Genomic DNA, 21,885 nt, shown 5'->3' on the forward strand with positions numbered 1-21,885 from the left:
GTTTGCTGTAACTTTGAATCTAAGGCTAGAGGGGGTTTCCTCTGGGCTATATGAATCTGAGTACCCTGTAAAGTATTTTCCATCCTGATTTTAAGAGATGATTTTTACCTTTTCTTTCTTTAATTAAAAGCTTTCTTTTTTAAGAACCTGATTGATTTTTCCTTGTTTTAAGATCCAAGAGGATTGGATCTGGACTCACCAGGGATTGGTGGGGGAACAGGAGGGGGGATGGTTAATTCCTTCTTGTTTTAAGATCCAAAGGGTTTGGATCTGTGTTCACCAGGGAATTGGTGAAGCCTCTCAAGGCAACCCAGGGAGGAGAAAGTTTTGTGGGGACAGGGAGTGCACCAGACACTGAATTTCTGGCTGGTGGCAGTGTTACCAGATCTAAGCTAGTAATTAAGCTTAGAAGTGTTCATGCAGGTCCCCACATTTGTACTCTAAAGTTCAAAATGGGGGAAAAAACCTTGACAAATACCACAAATTAGTGATTAAGCCATCACCATGAATATGGTGTAGAGTGTTGGTCGACCTGTCTGAAAAAGTATATGGCAGAAATAGAAAAGTCCAGAGAAGGGCAATAAAAAATCATGAGGTATAAATACTTCCACATGCAAAAAATTAGAAGAGAATCATTTAATTTAGAGAGAAAACAAAATCACAGCAAAGATTTAGAATATGATGGATGATATAATGGCTCTACTATTTATGATTTTCTACAGACAAGAAATAAAATACAATTCTACTTTAAAAGCAACAAATTTAAAACTGCTAGAAGGAAAAAAAAACTTTACAAAATGTAAAATTAACCCATGAACTCATTGCCATGAGATATTGAGGCCAAGAGCTTAGTAAAATAATAAAAACAGATTTGACATTAATATGACTAAGATCATCATCTTCAGTTACATCATACAGTATATAAAAATGTAAACCATCATAGTTCAATTCATAAGCCATTTGCTAACTACTGGGGAATATGAAGAAATTTCTCTAATGGAAAGGGATTTTGCATTTTTCTATTATTTTTTTTTCCATTTGTCTCCTCTTTCTGAAGCATACTGTACTGACTGCTCTCAGATATAGGTAACCAGTCTTGGAAATGATTAGTGAGATGAGGCACATGATTTATGAGGAGAGGCTGAGGGAACTGGGCTTAGTTAGTCTGAAGAAGAGAAGAGTCAGGGAGAATTTGATAGCAGCCTTCAACTACCTGAAGGGGGGTTCCAAAGAGGATGGAGCTAGGCTGTTCTCAGTAGTGGCAGATGACAGAACAAGGTGCAATGGTCTCAAGTTGCAGTGGGGGAGGTCGGATATTAGGAAAAACTATTTCACTAGGAGGGTGGTGAAGCACTAGAATGGGTTACCTAAGGAGGTAGTGGAATCTCCATCCTTAGAGGTTTTTAAGGCCCGGCTTGTCAAAGCCCTGGCTGGCATGATTTAGTTGGGGTTTGTCCTGCTTTGAGCAGGGAGTTGGAGTGGATGACCTCCTGAGGTCTCTTCCAGCTCTAATGTTCTATGATTCTATGACAGGTCATCTATGACCTTCAGTATAGCAATTCCTATCTTCCTGTAAGAAGAAAGAGATCAAACAGCTAGGCCCTCAGTCACAAAGACTGAATCAAGAAGTTTAGCTGTGTCGTATCCAGAATAAGCAATATGGTTCAACTAATTGAAGAGAACTTCTCAGCTAAAAAGTGCAGATTAAGATCCAGATTCTTCCTGTATGCACATCTGTGGCATTCAGTTTAGAAGAAGTCTGCTCTCGCCTACCAAAATGTCAATAATGAAAATTCAGCATGGGATATAAAATCAAGCTGGGTTTTTTCTGGCTCCTGCCTCACCAGTAATAAGATTCTGCAATCAGAACTTCATTAATAATTCTGCTGATGATACATGAGACAGAAGAGAATACAACTCTATCTGCCAGACCAGAATTTGTTTTTTTCAGGCTAATGGCAGGAAAAATAAAATAAAATAGTTGAAATAATTATTTTTGTCAGAAAACTAAATTGATGAGTCTTAATACCATATAGCTAAACTGTATATTCATAAAAGGAGTTTCTCTATTCCAAGGGATATATTTGGTGAAATGGAATTTTTATGTAGAAAGAGAGGATCTGTTTTTCCTACACGCTAGGACAATAATAGATTTGGATGAAATTGGTGAAAACTTTTTCACAATATTTCTTGCAATTTTTTAACTATTCTGTGTTTCATGATTTTGCATACAAACTTTTTAAAAATTGTTCTTGAAATTTCAGGAGACTGGTTGTTTTTCACATTGAAGCACGCCTAAAATTGAGTAAATTTAAGCCATTTTTTTGAAACTTCACATTCGCAAATGGTTAACTTGACATGAAAGCAGTCTAGTTTGCTCATGCATATGTGCGTGTGTATGGCCTATAGGCTGTATATTTATTGTGATTGGATTGAGCAAAGGGCTGAGATCCAACATCTGAGTTCCATTCCCATCTTACCTAAAGATTGATTGCATTGCAGCACAGTAGTTTGACACTTTGAACTTTGTTCTGTTAAAAGTACACGTGTAGTATTCAAATTCTTTAAATTGATTTGGAGTTCGATAAAGCACATGTAATTCATCTAAATCGCTTGGCTGTGTATTTTTACCTTAAAATAACTGGAGCTGCTAAATATATCAACTTAAATTAGTAAATTAAGTAAGAGCAAAATGACTTTGGAGATTAGGTGCTACCATTGGGGAAAACAGCAAAATCCTAGGAAATGAATTAATTCCTGTAATTACAAATATATTCAGTGAGTGACTTGTATTTTAGAGTTCAATCTTTGTTAGTCAACAGTAAAAGGTTAATCAAAAAAAAATCTAGTTGTTCTGTGGAGACCTCACTAGACATGTCAGCAGGATGGCAAACACTATATTGAATTCTTCCCTGTGCAATGATTGGATAAAGATCTGGGAGAGGGAGGAGCTGCACAACTCACAGCTGGAACCTTGAGTAGTTACAGACACCCACAGCTGGAAAGCCCATCCCTTACTTCCTGCTGACAGTAATCCCCATACTGTATGATGGGAATGCCACTTTAAGGATGAGGGGACAAGGGGAAAGCAGTGGACATGTTATTCCTTGACATTAGGAAAGCTTTTGATATGGTTTCTCAGAGTATTCTTGCCAGCAAGTTAAAGAAGCATGGGCTGGATGAATGGACTATAAGGTGGATAGAAAGCTGGCTCAACGTCGGGCTCAATGGGTAGTGATCCATGTCTAGCTGGCAGCCGGTATCAAGTGGAGTGCCCCAAGGGCCAGTCCTGGGGCCATTTTTTTTCAATATCTAAATTAACGATCTAGAGGATGGTGTGGATTGCACCTTATCAAGTTTGCAGATGACACTAAACTAGGAGGAGTGCTAGATACACTGGAGGTTAGGGATAGGATACAGAGGGACCCAGACAAATTAGAGGATTGGGCCAAAAGAAATCTGATGAGGTTCAACAAGGACAAGTGCAGAGTTCTGCACTTAGGATGGAAGAATCCCATGCACTCCTACAGACTAGGGACTAAATGGCTAGGCAGCAGGTTCTGCAGAAAAGGACCTAGGGGTTACAGTGGATGAGAAGCTGGATATGAGTCAACAGTGTGCCCTTGTTGCCAAGAAGGCCAAAGGCATTTTGGACTGTATAAAGTAGGGGCATTGCCAGCAGATCAAGGGACGAGATCATTCCCCTCTATTCGGCATGGTGAGGCCTCATCTGGAGTACTGTATCCAGTTTTAGGCCCCACACTACAAGGATGTGGAAAAATTGGAAAAAGTCCAGCAGAGGGCAGCAAAAATGATTAGAGGCTGGAGCACATGACTTATGAGGAGAGGCTGAGGGAACTGGCATTGTTTAGTCTGCAGAAGAGAAGAACAAGGGGGGATTTGATAGCTGCTTTCAACTACCTGAAAGGGGCTTTCAAAGAGGATGGATCTAGACTGTTCTCAGTGGTACCAGATGACAGAACAAGGAGTAATGGTCTCAAGTTGCAGTGGAAGAGGTTTGGGTTGAATATCAGGAAAAGCTTTTTCACTAGGAGGGTGGTGAAGCACTGGAATGGGTTACCTAGGGAGGTGATGGAATCTCCTTCCTTAGAGGCTTTAAGGTCAGGTTTGACAAAGCCCTGGCTGGGATGATTTAGTTGGGGATTGGTCCTGCTTTGAGCAGGGGATTGGACTAGATGACCTCCTGAGGTCCCTTCCAACCCTGATATTCTATGATTCTAAGCAGAGGATAGCTAGAGAAAAGTCCACACCTGCTCACAGGTCGATAACTGGCAACTGGCAATTTGGTTGGTGTTTTTGTTCCACAAACTCGAATATTCATTTTTTTTAATTAACTACTATGGTTTTATGAGGATCAAAAACAACAGGAAACAATATATTAATAACAAAATTAGTCAGATCTGCCCAGTGAGATACCTCTTTATCTGTATCATCTCACATTATTCTTGGCTCAGTTTCCAGCTCAGATATCTCTAAAAGGGGTAAATCTTCAAACTTTGCCACACAGATTGTTCCAGACATTAGTGACGCAGTAAACCCACAGTCCTGCAGATTCTGACACTCCATATACCACAGGTGGTTCTTGAACAATCAGCTGCCCTATGGCATGGCTGCTGGCTATCATGTGCTTCTGCCTGACAGGGTGGAGCAAGTGCAAGCTCATGCTGAGCCTACAGATAGAGGGAGGCTCAAGAAGCCTCCTTGATACATGTCCCCAGGTAGGTGCTGAGGAGCAGGAAGTAGCCAGACATAACCTAGGCCATTTTTCCCTTGGCTTCTATTGTATTGGTTACTGTTTAAAAAAAAATGCAAGAGGCTAAATGCTCCTTCTGCTTACATTGGCTGAGAAGAGCAAAAGCTCAGGGTTTGGAAAGTGGAAGGTCGAAGAGGAGAGAAGGTATATGGCTCCAATACATGTTTCTAATCTCTCCAGATCCTATGAAAGGCATTACAGGCATCTTATTCAGGTAGGGCAGGAAGATATTGATGGGTAAAAGGTTGTTCCTCTTCTAACCAGGTAGATTTCCAACAGGAAATCCACACACAAAAGTTAACACTTTTCCAAGCAGTTTTAACTCCCCTTCAATACCGTTAGCCCCATCCCAGGAAACAGAGATGCATACAGGGGTTTGGGGGTTTTTTGGTGCATTTTGATTCTTACATACACAAACAAAACCTTATCATGAAAGAACCACACAGGCACAAATAACCATGTTCACTAATTATATACAACGTGTAAAGCCTGGCTACATATATACATTAGCTTCTCAGGCAAGGTTCAGTGGCATCTGAAACATAGAAGACAGTGAGGGTCACTAGCGGGTCACAGTGAGGGTCAAAGCTAATTAAAGGAATACTGCCCAATTCCTATACATTAAAGGAAGGCAGCATGATTCCCAGGGACCAGGAGTTGCCTTGGAAATGCCACAGGCTTGTACCCAGAGAATTGGCTCCCTGAACTACTATCCTTCCAGTTCATGGGGCTATAGCCTGTTTTCCTGCAGTGCTCTAGGTTCTGCGGCATCACTATCTACAAATGAGTTCAGAAACCACTTCAGAGGTGAGAGAGAAGGGAATACCATGAAGTGCACAATGCAGCATTTCTTCCTAATGTTTCCTCCTCCCATGGATTTTCCAACAAGAGGGAATGATTAGGAGCTGGTAATCAAAATAAGTTAAATTAGCACAGTAAAATGGCCTCATCCAGCTCACTGTATTCTTCTGACTCTTCCTGGCAACCAGACCATTTGACTCCGACATACAAAGAGCAAAGAGAAAGGCTAGGAGTCAGGAGGTCTTGCAAGGACCTAGCTCAGTCTAAAATGTATTTGGTAAAAATTAAAGGAAATGTTTAGGAAAGGTGCTAAGTTTTAGATATTAACATAGTTAATGTTCAAGTGTCTGTGCAGCAGGATAAGTTATAGTATATGATGTCTGAGTGGGTTTTTTGTGATTGCCTGCAATTTAACTTTCAATTATGTGCGCATGCATGGGCATTCTGCTGTAAATTCTACAACCATTTAGGTTTTTGTTTTATTCACAAGACAACACATTGTGGATTCTAAATTTGTAATAAGCTCCTCCTCTTGGAAATTTGGCAGAGCTGACAGTAATAAATCATTCAGCCATTCATCTCATAAGTCCTCTGGAGCATCATGTATCTTCAAATTGGAATGTGTGTACATAACACTGAAAATATAATAAAGTTATAACACAAACAAATCCCTGAGGAGATGTTCTAATTTACAAAAGAAGTGCTAAGATAGTGCAAAAGGTAGCACTAAAATAGCCTTCCAGGAAAGGAATGTCACTTGATAACTTAAATATAAACTCTAGTGAACGGCATTATTAGAGCAGGTGAGAAAGTTGCAGAATCATTTTGTTGTAGTTTTTCATGTGTTATTTGCATACATCAAGAAAACTGTAAAACTGAGACAAACAAAACTCTTGACTACGCCCATATAACTGCCATTTCCTCAGATGGTGTTGCATGCACGCATCCAAAGTTAGAAAAAAAATTTTGTCTAAAAGATTTAAGTTATGATAAAACAAGTCAGGCCAACATAAAGTTTGAAATTTAGCCATGGGCCTGAACCTTCTGATGTTCAAATCCTATTCAGTGCAAAGGGAAGAGTTGTTACTCTAAATAAGATAGTGGCACAGAACACAGCTTAATCGCTTTCTGGAGCTGCCCTAAGCAGTTATTGTGTCTCCAAACTGAAGAAAGGACTGGGATGATTTCTCTGCCTGTCAAGAGTTCGCTATCTTCTCTGGATATTGATAAAGCTGGGGTGTCAAACTCATTTGACAGCGAGAACCAAACTCCATTTTTTATTATGGTCCATGGGCAGGGGGTATACATTTAAAACTACACACTACCTTCAGCAAGATAAAAATGGGAGGTTTCCACAAAGATCCAGGGTAAAACATGGACTTTTTGTACTATATAAACTATTATTTGTTTGTTGAGTAACTTATTGTCACATTCAATTTCACTGGGAAAATCTGTTCCCTTGCAGAACTGCTACAATTTTGTCTATTTTTCTTTCTTTCCCATCCTATTTTTCTGTTCTCTCCCTATTTCCACCTCTCTGTGGGCTGAAGTCCCACCTCCTCTCCCATTCCATTCACTAAAATGATCATAAATAAAGCAGTTCATGCTGACAATATAGCATTATCATTGGACTTTAAAGTTGACACTCCAGTGAGATTAATATAGACAGGGGAGTTAACAAATCTAAGTTATTGTTACAGGCTGTCTACAGACTCAAAGACATTTCATCACTAGTAACATTTGGAAGGTTACTTTTTATTTTTAATGACAAGTTAGATTCTACACAATCTGAATACATCAAATTGGCTGAATCTGGCTCACAAGCTGTATGTCCTAAAGCATTTTTGCCCAGGATTTACATATCTATCGAGCTCATAAAAATACTCGAAAGTTCATTTTTTAAAAATGGAATGGAATCGAGTGCACTGTCTTTTTCCCCAAAAAACATTTGCCTTGTGGGAGGAAAATACTTCCATGCCCACCATACTGGGTTCAAAATCCTGTTTTAAACTGGACAAGATGAATACTCTTCTACACTACCAATATACTTCCCAGGGGAAAAAAGTAGTGTGTACACATAAATGTGTTTACCAAATGGTGTTACCTCTCTACTTATTTTATAGATATGATGGGGAAATGATATTATTTAAAAGGAAAGAGAAAATGATAGCTTTCCCAGTCCTTCACTCCTATTTACAGAGTACATTCCCTGAGATACAGAATTTATCAAAGTGTACACTTTTTGTTAGAGACCTTTTTTAAAAAATATTGACAGCACATCACTGCTGATGTATGATCTGTTTCAGAAAGAGGGAGTACTCTGTGAAAAATACGTTTTTAATGCCTTTTCCACCTGATCATCCTAAAAAGAATCTTTCCCCAAGACTTTTCATGCATATGAATGGGGGTGAATGAATAGGAGAGAATAAACACACTCCTTACTACAGATTGCTTTTTTTTGTTTTAAGGACAAATTAAGTAACTATGTGAGCCTGACCAGAAGAAAATTGTCCTTTTGGAAGGGAACACCAGTTAGAGTAGAACTGAAATTGGATTCATTACTAAGCACTCATGAGTCACGCAGTCAGAATGTTCAATGTGCTGAACATTTCCCTCCTTTCGAAGGCAAATCCCACCTCAGGGGATAAACAACTGTGTTTTTGTTGTTGTTGTTGTTAAATCATTCAACTTTTATTTTTGGATACAGAAGCTATCAGGAATGTGCCTTTAGCAAATTTTTAAAACAATTTAGAAAGTCATAAACCATGTTTGTAGGGACCCGTGGTATTTGAATACACACACACACACACAATACCTAGCATGATGATATTATGGGTTAGCTTTCACATTCCTGACTTTCTTTTCTAAAAAATCTCACTAAAACTTGACTTTTGCGATATTAAGGAGAAAAGCCTGTGATGACAGTCAGATGCAGTAAACCAAATGCCATGCTTGTCCTTTTAAACATCATTTACCACATTTGGATCATGGTTGTAATTACATTTCTTCAGCAGCATAATGTTAATTGAGATGTGCCATCTCCCATCTCTGGGATGTTCATGTTAACAACAGGATTCCTGCCAACCTCCCACAATGATGACAGCATTTATAGACAAAATTACACACAATACAATCCAGTTGGAACTACCATGCAGCTGAATAATACAAGAAAAAAATAGCCTTAGTCTAATGATACAATCTATTTCTGAATTATGAGGCAAAGTTGCTACCATGCTATTTCTCATAAACTCATAAAATCAGAGATGATGGAGATCGGTTCTCCATCCAGTTCACTACTGCCATCAGCAACACCATTTACACACTGATCTCTCTAAAAGGAAATTTTAATCTTTGGCTTGGAAAATAAACAGGGGTAGTTATGATATAGCCTATATCTGCACTGCATATCTCATACTCCAGTAGGTTCTCTTCTCAAATATATGTTATATTATTTTTATAACCATCTCATCAGAGCACAGACTGATGTGAATATCTGCTCCTTGTTAAACTGTAATTATGACTGCAAACAGAGATGCTGGTGCTTGCAGCTCTAGTGGTATAACTCTACATGGGGCATTTCATGACAAAAACTTCTGCCATGAATGCTGAAGCGAAAACACATATATATGATAATATCAAAAGCAAACCTCAGTACCTGTTTAGGAAATCCCGAACAACCTGATAGAAATTAGAGACAAACTGGTGCCTCTCCACAAGGCTCAAGTATAATAGATATGCACTGAAGCAGTACTTACAACTAGAGAATATCAACGGGCAAGAATGTTCATCCATTGGGAAATTATGTAGCTGCAGCTGGCATTCTGCATTGATGGTGAGCCTGTGTAAAAAACAGGTAATTGTCACTATAAATCAGCACAACGAAAAGTTAAAGGAACATGGTAGGGTAATCGTTGATAATTGTCCAAGACACAACTAGGAAATGTTGAAGCATTGCTACAGAATTAAGTGCTAGGAAATGGGTGATATGACTGTTCGTGCATGCATGGAAACAGAGCTTTATGCAGTGTTGTATGGGTTTTGCTTGGTATTACACTGTAAACTTAATAGCCCGATCTGAGATATTCTCTCTCCCATGTTAGGTGACCATTTTTAAACTAGTTACTGTCTACACTTCTTATCAAAGAACTTTTAAAATACATTTAACAAAGATAGGCCCAATTAACATAGGCCAGCACAAACGTTTGCAAAAATATCTACCACATTTTAAAATGATGTTTAAAATGGTTTACTAACACAGGGCACACTGCAAATAAGGCCAGTTATTAAATTACCATTAAGTTAGGGGTTTCAGTCCATGAAACTACAAAGTCGGTGTATATATTTGACTAGATCATATCATACATTAGTTTTATGTGAAAGCTATTTTCAAGTAATGGACACTATATTAACTTCACTGGCTGAGTTTGCCCAGCAAATGATAAATTTTAGGAAAACTAATTAAAAGGTAAACAAACTAGATTTGAGAAGGTCTAGAAGCCTTAAATTTGGGCTGACAGCCAGAGAAATGTCTCCCTTGTTTAAGCTCAGCTGTAAGTAAATTAGTTCTCTCTGCCCAGTAGTTTTAATTGTACAAGAAGACAGGATTCCAAGGCTGCACACCTGAAAGTGGCCAGAGAAGAGGAGGACCTGGCACAAACTTGTACACTGATTCTTGAATTGAGAAATTTAGTCAATTCAAGGCTGTTCTTTCTGAGGCATCCACAGTGAAGAAATTGGAGATACTACAGCTGTCCCTTACCTATAGCTCTGTAGAGTCAATAGTCTGTGACAATAAAGACTGCCTACTTGTTGCTGAGTTTTATGTCCTAGGCTGTGAACATTAAGGTTTATAGAGTTCCTTGTTCACAGAGGAAAGGTGGAGTGGTAAAACTGGAAACAGAACTCCTTACATACATTTAAAATGCTCAGTTAAGCAAAGGAGGGCTGTAACAGGGTCAGCTGGGTACTGAGCATCCCGTGACCTAGGGTGGCTCAGCAGCATCCTCCCATCAGTCTTCCCTTTCTTCAGGGCTCCCCAGTTAAACTCCACAGGCCATTCTGGCAGGGATTTATTTATTGTCCAAAAACAGTGAATCAAAATTACAATAAAATTAGGGAATTACCCTGCTAGCCTTCGTCTCTGCCCTCAGGGGTATCTTTTCCTGTCTCTGGCAATCCATTAAGTTCCTCCTTCTCTGCAGTTCCTGCTACTCTGTCATCTCCCCTTGCTGGAGCTCAGCCTTCTGGCTCTAGCTTCTAGGCCCTAAACCCTCAGGTTCTCCTACAGGAGCCCTTTGCTTACTGCAGCTCTTCTCTACCATAGATTCCTCTTCCTGTCCTCTGTTCTCCTCTTTATAGACAACAGCTGCCCTCTATCAGGCCCCATTGAAAGGCAGTTAATGAGACTCAGGTGGAGTGGACCAGTTCCCTCTTAAAGAGTCCAGTCCACCCTTTGACATGGGCCAACTGTTTTTCTGATTAACAGTGTATGGTAAGATATTTTTGCAGTCCATGGGACAGATGGTGTTCTCAGAGACACCTATAAAACTCTATTACTTCAGTGAGGTTTCACAAGTGTAAGTAACAGTGCACAATTTGGCACAAAAAATTGATAGATAAAAGGGGGGTGGGGTGCATACAATACCTAACCAAATGAGCATCTTCTCACATTCATCAAGGTCCTGTTTGAAAGCCCACTGAAGTGACTGAGAGACTTTCCATGTACTTCAGTGGGCTTTGGATAAAGTCTCAAAAGAGGAGGATACTGAAAGACCATGTAGGATACATCTACACAGCAGTTAAACACCTGCAGCTGTCCTGGGTCAGCTGACTTGAACTTGTGGGGCTCAAGCTGTAAAATTGCTTTGTGGACATTCAGGCTTGGGCTAGAGTCTGACCTCTGGGATACCATGTGGTGGGGGGAGGGTCCCAGAGCCTGGGCTCTAGCCCAAGCCTGAATATCTATATAGCAATTTTTAGCTCCTCAGCCAGATCCCAAGTCAGCTGACCCAGCCACAGCAGTACCACCAGTCTTTTATTCCAGTGCAGACATACCCTGAATGGTAGTTTCCAGCTGTTGTATCCCTTTCTTGTTTGACAGTCTATAAATAGGGACACTTGTCCTTGAAGCTCAGCTTCCATATGCAAGTATTATCAGTGTGATGATGCACTGAGGAGGTTGAATACAATCAGTGCAGCAACTGTGCAACATGGAAGATATATTTTACAGATAGATTGCTTGCTGTATAGGGAATCTTGTTTATTGTGGAATTCCACTTTTGAACGGTTCAGCTCCTCCACTACATAAAAAAGCAATTTTTCTTTATTTGAATGCACCCTTTTAATACAAATGTATACTTCATGGTATTGTCTTGCTTAGATAAACTCTAACATATTTCTTCCAGTAGTTCCCCTTTTTGACAAAACATCTGATGTGCTATCTTCCAGTGTGACTTGTATATAGAAATTGGTATTGACTCATAGACTTAAGGTCAGAAGGGAAAATTATGGTCATCTAGTCTGACATCCTGCACAGTGCAGGCCACAGAATCTCAACCACCCACTCCTGTAACAAACCCCTAACCTATGTCTGAGTTACTGAAGTCCTCAAATCATGATTTAAAGACCTCAAGGTGCAGTGAATCCTCCAGCAAGTGACCCGTGCCCCATGCTGCAGATCCTAGTATGCACCTAAACATGAGCATAATAGCAGAGGAAGAATCTCTAAATATATATTTTGCATCTTTTTTCCTCTGCAGAACTCAAAGCATTTTCACAGATTGGTAAAATGAGGCACGGAATAATTAATTGACTTGCCCAAGATCACAGAATAAGAAAATGACACAGACAGGAATAAAATTCAGGTCTTCCAATGTCCAATTCAGTGATCTAAACAGTGGATCAATCTGTTTCCAGAGGCTCTGTTTGGTTCAAATACACACCCAGGTGTATATCTGAATTTAATCTGAGCTAATCTGCCCTCAAAAGTAAAGCTGGCTGGGAAATGTTTTTTTCCCTTCCCTCTGAAAATGTCAACAAAATTGTGTTCTTCTTATTTGCAGAAGTTTTTCTTTGATTTTTTTTTATGAGGTAGGGAAACTAAAAATCTAAAACTGAAAATGTTTGGTTTACTTGGAACAGCAACGCAAAAGATGCATGTGTGGTTTTTTTTTATGAAAACACAAAAAATTGACCAAAAAATGACATTTCACGCAAACTTCTATTTTGTTAAAAAGCCATTTTTCATCAAAAATATTTTGATTTTTTTCCCAGTTCCACTGTAAGCCAAGTCAGGAAGTTTTATAGAAACTACTTCTATTGCAAGATTTCTGGGACTACATGCTTCTGGCTGGATTTCAAACACTGAGAGAAGAACCTTTCTTGTAGAATTTTGACATTTCTGCTTTTGGTTACTGAATATGGAAACGAAGAAAGGCACAACATCAAGGTTTTAAAAAAAATTAGCAAGCGTTTTTAACCTAAAAAATTGTTTAGCTAGGGGCTTAGTTTGAATTTTGGACAAATATTCATGTCATTTGTTTTAAACAGCATCAATTTGCCTGCCCCTAAAACAGATTGGAATATGTTAGGAAACAGTTTAAAAAATCAAACCAAAACATCTAAAAATACTCTGCAGAAAAAGAGACCAAATACTTTCAGCCACACACTCCTACTTCCTACCTTAAAGTATACAAGATTTTCCCATCATTCCATATTCTCAGAAGCTGATTGGGTGTAGTGATCCAATGAGCTTCTGCTGTTTTAGAATTTCGGAAGATAGTGTCTGGTATCCATATCAATCCAACCATATTGCTGTTTAGAGTCAGTATTTTCATGGTGCTGTTGAAACGAAGGCGGCTGTCTGTCCATGTCTGAGCAAAAAATATATCAATTTGGTATTCCTGTAATAAAAGCACAACATAAAAACTGAAGTTGGTTCCATGCATTCCACTTATATTTGGTCTTTGATAGGATATAGTTAAAGGGCTGTAGCCTCCGTCAGTGTAACTCGACATAGCTCTATTAAAATCAATGGATCTATGTTGATTTACACCAGCCAAAGAGCTGGTCTTTTAAAGTTTTTTTGTTTGTTTGTTTTCATTCTCAGAATTAGTTTACTTTAGGGGAAAAAAATAGAACAACATGATCTCCTGCATTGGCCTTTTGGTTTAGCATGCTCTGCCCCACCACACAGTCTTGACCATCCATCTCTGTGTGAAGTTGGGGAAGTCACAACTGGACAATATATCTGCAGCGGCTTCCCTACCACAGTGTGAAAACAGAGGCTTTAAGGAGCGGCTGTATGATGAAACAGGTGTTTGAGATTCAGGTAGCATTAGACAAATATGGCTGGTGATTAAATGAGTCAGCTGACGAATGACAAATTGTGTGGAACATGGCAGCCACACGCACATTAATTGTTCTGTTTCTAAACTGTTGCATGTACAGCCTGTAGCAGAAGGATGCCAGGATCATAGATTCTAATTTACTTTTCTTTACAGATACCTCATGTATTTCAAATGCCAAGGGCCAGAATTCTTTTAAACTGCCATTAATATGCTAATCCAGATGCTACAATCTTATCTTTTCTATAGTTACATTTTATTGCCATGTTTCTGTTACTAAGTAGTCATAATTACGGTGATAAAATAGAAGTTACACACACACACACACACACACACACACGTGTGAGCATGTGTATATATTATTACATACAAAAAACTTTGTTTACAGATAGATATTTAAGTTTCAAAATCCAGTACTTAAAATAGCAATTCCACATCTGCCAGTACAACCTTCATTCTGCATCCTGGTGCATCCAGCCTATGCATTGAATGATGGGAGGATCTTGTGGGAAAAATGTGTTTATATAAAGACTTGATCATAATGCATAAGTATAAAGGGGCAGAATTAAGGGTTCCTGGTCAATATGGAAGTTCCTTGCTTGAGCTTTTGTCCAGCCTAATTTTCATTTAATGTAGGTTTTTTGCATGAAGATTCCTTGGTGATTTTTTTTTTAAGGAAAAAAGTACAAACCAATTCTATTATGCACCACTGTAACAACTTATCATGTATTATTAGCAGGGTTTGTGCCATGAATTTATCCTAACATTCTAACTGTATTCTAGGAGCCATCTGGTTACCCTGCATTATTCCTATAATTACCATCTTTTGCAGGCCATCCTTCCAGAATTGATGTTATAACACTATTTATTGTTATTCATTGACACTATTAGCCAAGAAACACGCTCTGGGACTCTCAGCTTTCCATGATGAATGATCGATGGATATGTAAGAATTCTTAGCATGTATAGGAATAGCAGGTAATATATCACCTTATGACTTGCAGCATAGCTTCTAACAATCCCTAGAACCTTGCCCTTTAGCCTTTCGAGCTGTGATTTTTCTTTTTTAATTAGCTTTACTTTCAAGGGTAGAATAAGAGATTTGACACTGAAGGGGACTTATTTTCATCTTGGTGTGCAGGGAATTGCACATCTCTGTACATTGAGACAAGGAAGTATATCAAAGTATCTAGCTCATACTGATTGTTATTTCTGTTTTTAAAAACATGGGAAGTGCTCAGAAATTACAGAGGTGAGGAAATGGTCATAAAACTACCTACCTATATATATGTATAAATGTTCAAAAAGTATTATTTCCTCACTTTGCCATTATTGCAGAGAGTGGGTTATTCACATTATGTTCTACTATTTGCCCCATCTCTGCTAGCTCCTCATTGCAACACCCTGGAGAAGAGAGGCTTGATACAGAATGGAATCTGCTAGACATGGCCACATGTACAGCAGTTTTCTCTAACTGCTGAGCTAGTGGAACTGTTCCTTTAGCTTGCAAGCAAAGACCAGTATTTATGGAGCCAAAGGCTATGATGCCACATATATACAGCTGGCTAATGAGCATGATGTATTTATAAACAACAATGGATTGATGCAAGATGTTCATATCTGAAATTATTTGATAGGAAAATGTTTATTTTGATTGCCAAATTATTTCTAAATTTAGGAGCAGCTGTAATTCTCTTTTGGGATATTGTACACACTTAGGATTTTGCTTATTCAAAAGGAAAGACAGCCCTGAACTGTTTAATTAACATCCACCATACTTTTCTTCCCCATACTCTCCACAACACCCACATTCCTTCTTTTTAAATATTCCAGGAGGTAAGGTAGTCCAGCTGGCGTTTCCTGCTAAGGACTACATTTAGAACTGCCCCTAGAGGTTATTCAAAATACAACTGGTAAAGCACAAGCCCGAGATGGGCAGATGCAACCCCATTTACTTGAGTGGGTTGTTTAAACCAGGGCTGAATTAAGCCTGTGTGCATATATAACTGTATTGGATCCCCTAGTAATAAAACATGGCCTATTGTTTTAAATGTGTTTCTCTGGCCTATGCTCAGCTTGAAAGAATTTATTTAAGCAGTATCACATAACAGCTCAGTAAACAGTATTCCCTCCCACCCCCAACATCTTTCCTAACAATTTAGCTCTGCTTAAAAGTAACTCATTACAGATGCAATGTACTATATTCAATAATAAGGGATAAACAGATATTTACATTTGATGACTGAACTGTAATTTCCCCTTTTTCTTCATCCACTAATCCCTTTAAAAAGGGTGCTGGATCGGTACAGCCTTCATATTAATCATTGTAATTACCTCACCCTTCATCCAAATGGTGAATAGGGTTCCTATTTAGGTATTCCATTTTTGAGCTAGAGACAGAGAGGTCAATTTTGAAAGCTGGGTGTATAAAATTAGGCTCCTTTGCCCAGATCCTCAAAAGGTATTTACTTGCCAAATTCTCATTGATTTCAATGGGAGTTAGGCACCTAAGTGCCTTTGATAAGCTGGGCCCTAAATTTTAATATATAGGCACTTACACGTAAGTGGCTTGGTTTTCACAGATGCTGAGTGTGTCCCTCCTCGCACTCAATAGACAACATTCATTGCAGTGTGGAGGAAGGGTGCAATGGGCTGTGAACCATTTAAACCCCACATACGGACTGTGCAAGGTATCTGCTGAGTGTGCACTCATAAGTGATACTCGCCTATTCATTCCATGCCACAGGAAGGGTCTCTATGCTAGCTTCACGTAGGAGTAAGTATTTGGGCCATAATGTATGAAAAGACAAGGATCACTTTCAATTAACTGGTTTTACCTTTTAGAGGAATATGTAGGCCAATTGTTTTATAGAGGTAATACTAGCATTTACGGTATTTAGGCAAGAAATAATCTTTATCTTAAATTCTATGTAAAATTTTCTGCCTAGAAAATCTTAATGGGAACAGGTTTCTCTGCTAACACCAAGAAACCAGTCTCACCAGTTATGGCTAGAGCCACATCAATTTCTAAACACATTTCTGAGATGTTACCTATGCAAAAAAAATAAATCTTCTTGCCTGTTCACATTATACACAGTAGACCTGCTCCTGATTACTTATTTATGAATTACAGAAGTAGTTTGTACTCCTGGGTGTTAGAGGCCTGTGGGGCTAGAGAATGGGAGAAGGGTCTTGAATTCTCCTCTCTGGCACTGATAGAGTAGAGATGCAGGCCCAGATCTTGAATGATATTTATGCTTCTAACTTACATTGAAATCAAGGGAAGTCAGGAGCCTAAATATCTTTGAGAATCATCATAGATATCATTGTAGTAGGTTGATTAATGTGCCTTTCCATTTATCTGCAATAGGACCATGACGATAAAGGGCATGGAGATATGGTGGCTGTAGAAAGAGTAGATATATGTCTTGTGTGGGGAGGGAGAGTGAGGGATTGACACCACAGGGTATTAGATGCTCTAATGTGTGAGACAGGGAATTATTGAGAAGTATTTTGTGGGTAGGTGGATTGGGAAAAGGAATTGCACATGTTTAACTTATTTACAAATCAGATCAAACATCTGTTTGTTTTCTCATTCTCAAAGGAGACATGGAGAGGAACTCTGAGAAATATTGCATGTTATTGAATGCCCTTGGTTCTCACTTGGGCAAATCCAAGACCACCAATCATCCATTTACAATGCTTGGTTTCACTCAGATTGCATGGAAGCATCTAGAAAGACAATATGCAATCTATCGTGCCAAACATATAGGAAAAAAAGTGTAACCATTTTAGGCAAAACACTAAAAATGTCCAACAAGGCAGCTGTTACAGCTAGTCATTCCTGAGGGTCCCTTTCTGAGTATCCAGTGCAGCAACTGTCTGTCTGAGGTACTTATATGGCCCCCATCACTGTAGTATCTGAGCGCCTCACAAGCTTTAGTGTATTTATGCTAATAACATCCCTGTGAAGTTGGGAAGTACTATGTGAATGGGTCTGAAGGGGTTAATGAGAGCTAGTGGGCACAATCAGCGTTACATCACTACACATGCACTAGGAGTGAAACCTGGTGGGAGGAGTTAAAAGGGCTGAACCTGGCAGTCCAGGCCTAACTAGGAAGGAGAGCAGATCTATGGCACTCAGTGAGAGTCAGGGAGCTGAGTGGGCTACTGGCAAGTAGAGGCTCCCTGAAGGAAGGTAGGTCTACAACAGGGAGCCCCAGCAGTTGGGAAGGAGCAGTAGGAAGTGAGTTTGACCAGGACTCTGTGAGGAGGGGCCTTCAGGGAGCACGGAATCTCCTGCTGAGTCAGGGCCTGCCCTGCAAGGGGAGTGGAGAAAACTCTCTCCAGGTGGAAACAACTGGCTAGCAGGAACTGCAGCTCTGCAATGAATGAGTGAAAGAGAAAGAATGGGGCTGATACACTAGGAGTGCAGGAAGAGGCTGAGGCAAAATCCCAAGAAAGGCAAGATAGGAAGTGGTCTAGAGAGGTAGTCAGAGGTCTGTGTAGTCAGGCCTTGATTATCTGGTCAAGAACTGGAACCCACTAGAGAGAGAGAGCCTAGAATCCCCCATCATCACACCAAGAAAGGTGGAGTGGAACGCCCCTCCCCAACAAATGGTAAGGACTACTGAATCCCGTGATACAACGGTAAGTACCGAGGGTTCTATATGACATTGATGGACTCTTATTTGCTGGACTATTGGTACCCCAGAAGTGGTGGGAGTCTATGTGACCTAGCCAGAAGGCCAAGTTGCAAGAAGTAACCGACTGCCACAGGGCTAGAACAGCATTCAGCAGGAAGCTCTAAAGGAGAAGAGCCTGCTGTGCTATGCTCAGCCACCTGGGGGTGCAATTGCTTGTGAATCATATGCTTACATCCCCATTTTACAAACTGGAACTGAGACGCAGAGAGGTTAAGTGATTTTCCCAAGGTCACACAGGAAATCTATAGTGGAGCAAGAAATTTAATCCAGGTCTCCTAGTTCCTAGTGTAGTACCTTTAACTACTGAACAATCCTGCCTCTGCAGTCCTTCAGTGGCCACTTTCAAGTAAACAAAATTACTGAATGTCAAAAAACATGCTAGACAACCCCCACAAGAAGCAAAGATACAGTCTCTGTTCAAAGAGTATGCAATCTAAATGTAATATGACACAAATCAGACCCATAAATAAACATGGGCAGGGGTTAGGAAAAGCAAATTCATAGGTGAAAATAATACAGAGTTACTTGTGAGATCTACAGTTATCAAAGTTTTTATTGTGATTTAAAATACACTTCTCACCATGGGTCTTGATATTGTTTTTAACCAAGTTAGGCTTGTGACTATAAGACAATATACATGATTCAGACAATTCTGGGCAAATTGCTAAAATTGGTCAACTGTAAGTGCACTTTCTAGACTCGTGTTTCAGGGAATTGCACATGTTTAACTTGTTTAAAAATCGAACCAAACATCTGTTTGTTTTCTCATTCTCCAAGGATACATGGAGAGAAACTCTTAAAAATCATGCAAGTTGTTGAATGCCCTTGCTCCTCACTTGGGCAAATTCAAAACCACCAAGCTTCCATTTGCAATGCTTGGTTTCACCCATAAACTGTCTAGAAAGACAATATGCTCTCATGCAAACACGTAGAAAAAAAGTGTAACAGTTTTAGGCAAAACACTAAAAATATCCAACAACCAAAATATCCCAATATCATAACTCAAAATACACCATTAACCATATCAATTACTATAATGCTGTATTTCTAACAGAGAAAATCTCAAGTTTTGATACATTCCAAAAAAGCTGTTTCATTCAAGGTAGCAGAAAAGTATATTTACAATTGCTTCCCTTTCAGACATGTACATTTTGCCTTAGATAAACATTTAACTCGACATTTGTAGTATTCTCTATATTTATTGTAGGGTATACTTAGGAAAGACTTAGGTAATATTAGCTATCTGAGACAAGTTTTTAAGGATCCCTGCTGTTTTGCGTGAGACAGACAAAAGGCCAGTTTTCCAAAAAGTTTTTAGTCTGCGCTTCAACTGTGCATATGCACAAAATTTTCTTAGGCAAAATTGCAATCTCGTGCATTCACCTGTTAGAATCTATACATGCAAACCACTTTTATGCACAATGTATACATTCAAGGAGGATTTGTGTACAGAATTTCTGTCATCTGATTGCACAAACGGATGGTGTGAAACTAATTTCCCATGCACACCCATAGCTAAAGATATTTTGAAGATACAGCTCAAAGTGTCAGGAGTTCAACCAAAGCCTCTTTCTCAAGACCTTTGTTTCCTTTAGACAAATTTCAGGAAGTCATTTTATATATATATATATATATATATATATATATACACACACATACACACACATACACACACACATATGTGTATAGCAATTAAATACCCAAACACAATTCTTAAGTTACAGTCCAAAATTATCATGTTTAAAACCAAAAGAAATATAATTCCTGTACAACGCACAGATAATAAAACATGAATTTTACGATCATGAATGTGGGACGTTTGATCTCAACTGTAATTCATAGATAGTGATAAATAGATAAAATTATTCACTCTCCATTTCAGCTTCTGAAGTATCTACTCTAGTATTACATGATTCCACAGCTACAATGCTATGAGCTAAATTTTGGAGAGTATATGCCAAAGAACAAAAAGAAGTTCTGCAATATCTCCTGTGAACTGATTACATTGATATAAATACAAAATCACAGGAAGGGATTAAAACAAATGCAGCTTCTGTGTGGAGGGAGGGGAACCCTGCAACTTCAATGCAATTTTCCTATATACTAGAAAGGTAATAGGTAATATATGTGGGTGATTATACAGGTACTCCTAATATGCCTATCTACCCTACTAATTACCTGCCTGATATTAGAAGTAATTGTTGCAGGTTTGTTTCAGTTTACCCAGATCTGGAAAGCTCTGTTTGTTGCTATGGAAACACTCCCACCTCTATTCCTCTATACTGAAGCAATAGTTCCCCTCCCAGTTGCTATAGTAACAGTTTGCAACAGGTTCCTCTTCACACAATAGCTGCTCTTCCTCTCTGCATTGCAGCTTTGGTCCTCACAGCTGTTAATTGTGGTTATTATGCTGGAATCCACCAGAGTTGTCTAACTAGAACCTACTACCCAGGTTCTTCAGCTGTTCTTAGCTACATGTATCTCAGTACTGCTGAGAACAGCTCAGAGAGGGAAGCCAAGAGCACTCGTTATATGTGACATGGGGCAGGATACAGATACTATTTTTTAAATTATGACCTATTATATACTACAGGTGAAATTCACCCCTAAGCAAAGGGCCAAAATAATGCATATGCACAACTTAAACCCCATATCATGATATCAGTGATGCATAGGCCTATGCTGGCCTTTCCACCCAGGGTTGAATGCTAAATGCTCTCCAGCTATAGGCTTTCTCCACTGCAAAGTGTATAAAGTCCACAGGGTCCCAACCCCAGTCTCTTTTAAAAAGGGCTGTTTTCAACATGGCTAGCCTTGATGGAGTCATCTTCAACGGACATAAGCTGCTTAAACTATAGAGATCATGGTTAATCTGATTAGTTGCTGACCGCTGTAAGCATAAGAGAAGACAAATTGAAATCTAAGGGCCAAGTTTTGCACCACCACTCTGTTTTCCTCACTGGCACAACCCTGGATTTACATCAGATGGATAGAAATAGAGTTTGGCTCTATTTTTGTTGCTCTAGTCCATATTTCAATACAATAACAGGAGACCTTTGTTTTATAATAATGTTTTATCTCACCAATGTCTCTAAAATATATTTCATAACACACCATGGTGAATGTTTGTTTCAAAAGTGGGGCATGAACCAGTTTATAACATACAATTCAGTTGCCAACAAGAGCAGAAAAAATACCATCACAGTTTTGTTATCAATTAGCTTATTGTGAATTACATGTACCTTTCCTCCCCATCACC

General features: G+C 39.1%; 1 protein-coding gene across 1 annotated transcript in view; it reads right to left on the reverse strand.

Annotated features, from left to right (window-relative positions):
- Positions 1 to 21,885, reverse strand: part of GABRG3 (gamma-aminobutyric acid type A receptor subunit gamma3) — a 575,769-nt gene that overhangs the window by 254,350 nt on the left and 299,534 nt on the right. Inside the window, exons 4-5 of the mRNA XM_050932184.1 lie at positions 13,256 to 13,476; positions 9,331 to 9,413 (exon numbers count right to left, since the gene is read on the reverse strand). Coding sequence (XP_050788141.1) covers positions 9,331 to 9,413; positions 13,256 to 13,476 — 304 coding nt within the window. The remainder of the gene's footprint in view (positions 1 to 9,330; positions 9,414 to 13,255; positions 13,477 to 21,885) is intronic.

Source organism: Gopherus flavomarginatus, chromosome 1 (genome assembly GCF_025201925.1).
Source record: "Gopherus flavomarginatus isolate rGopFla2 chromosome 1, rGopFla2.mat.asm, whole genome shotgun sequence".
NCBI classification, from domain to species: Eukaryota; Metazoa; Chordata; order Testudines; family Testudinidae; genus Gopherus; species Gopherus flavomarginatus.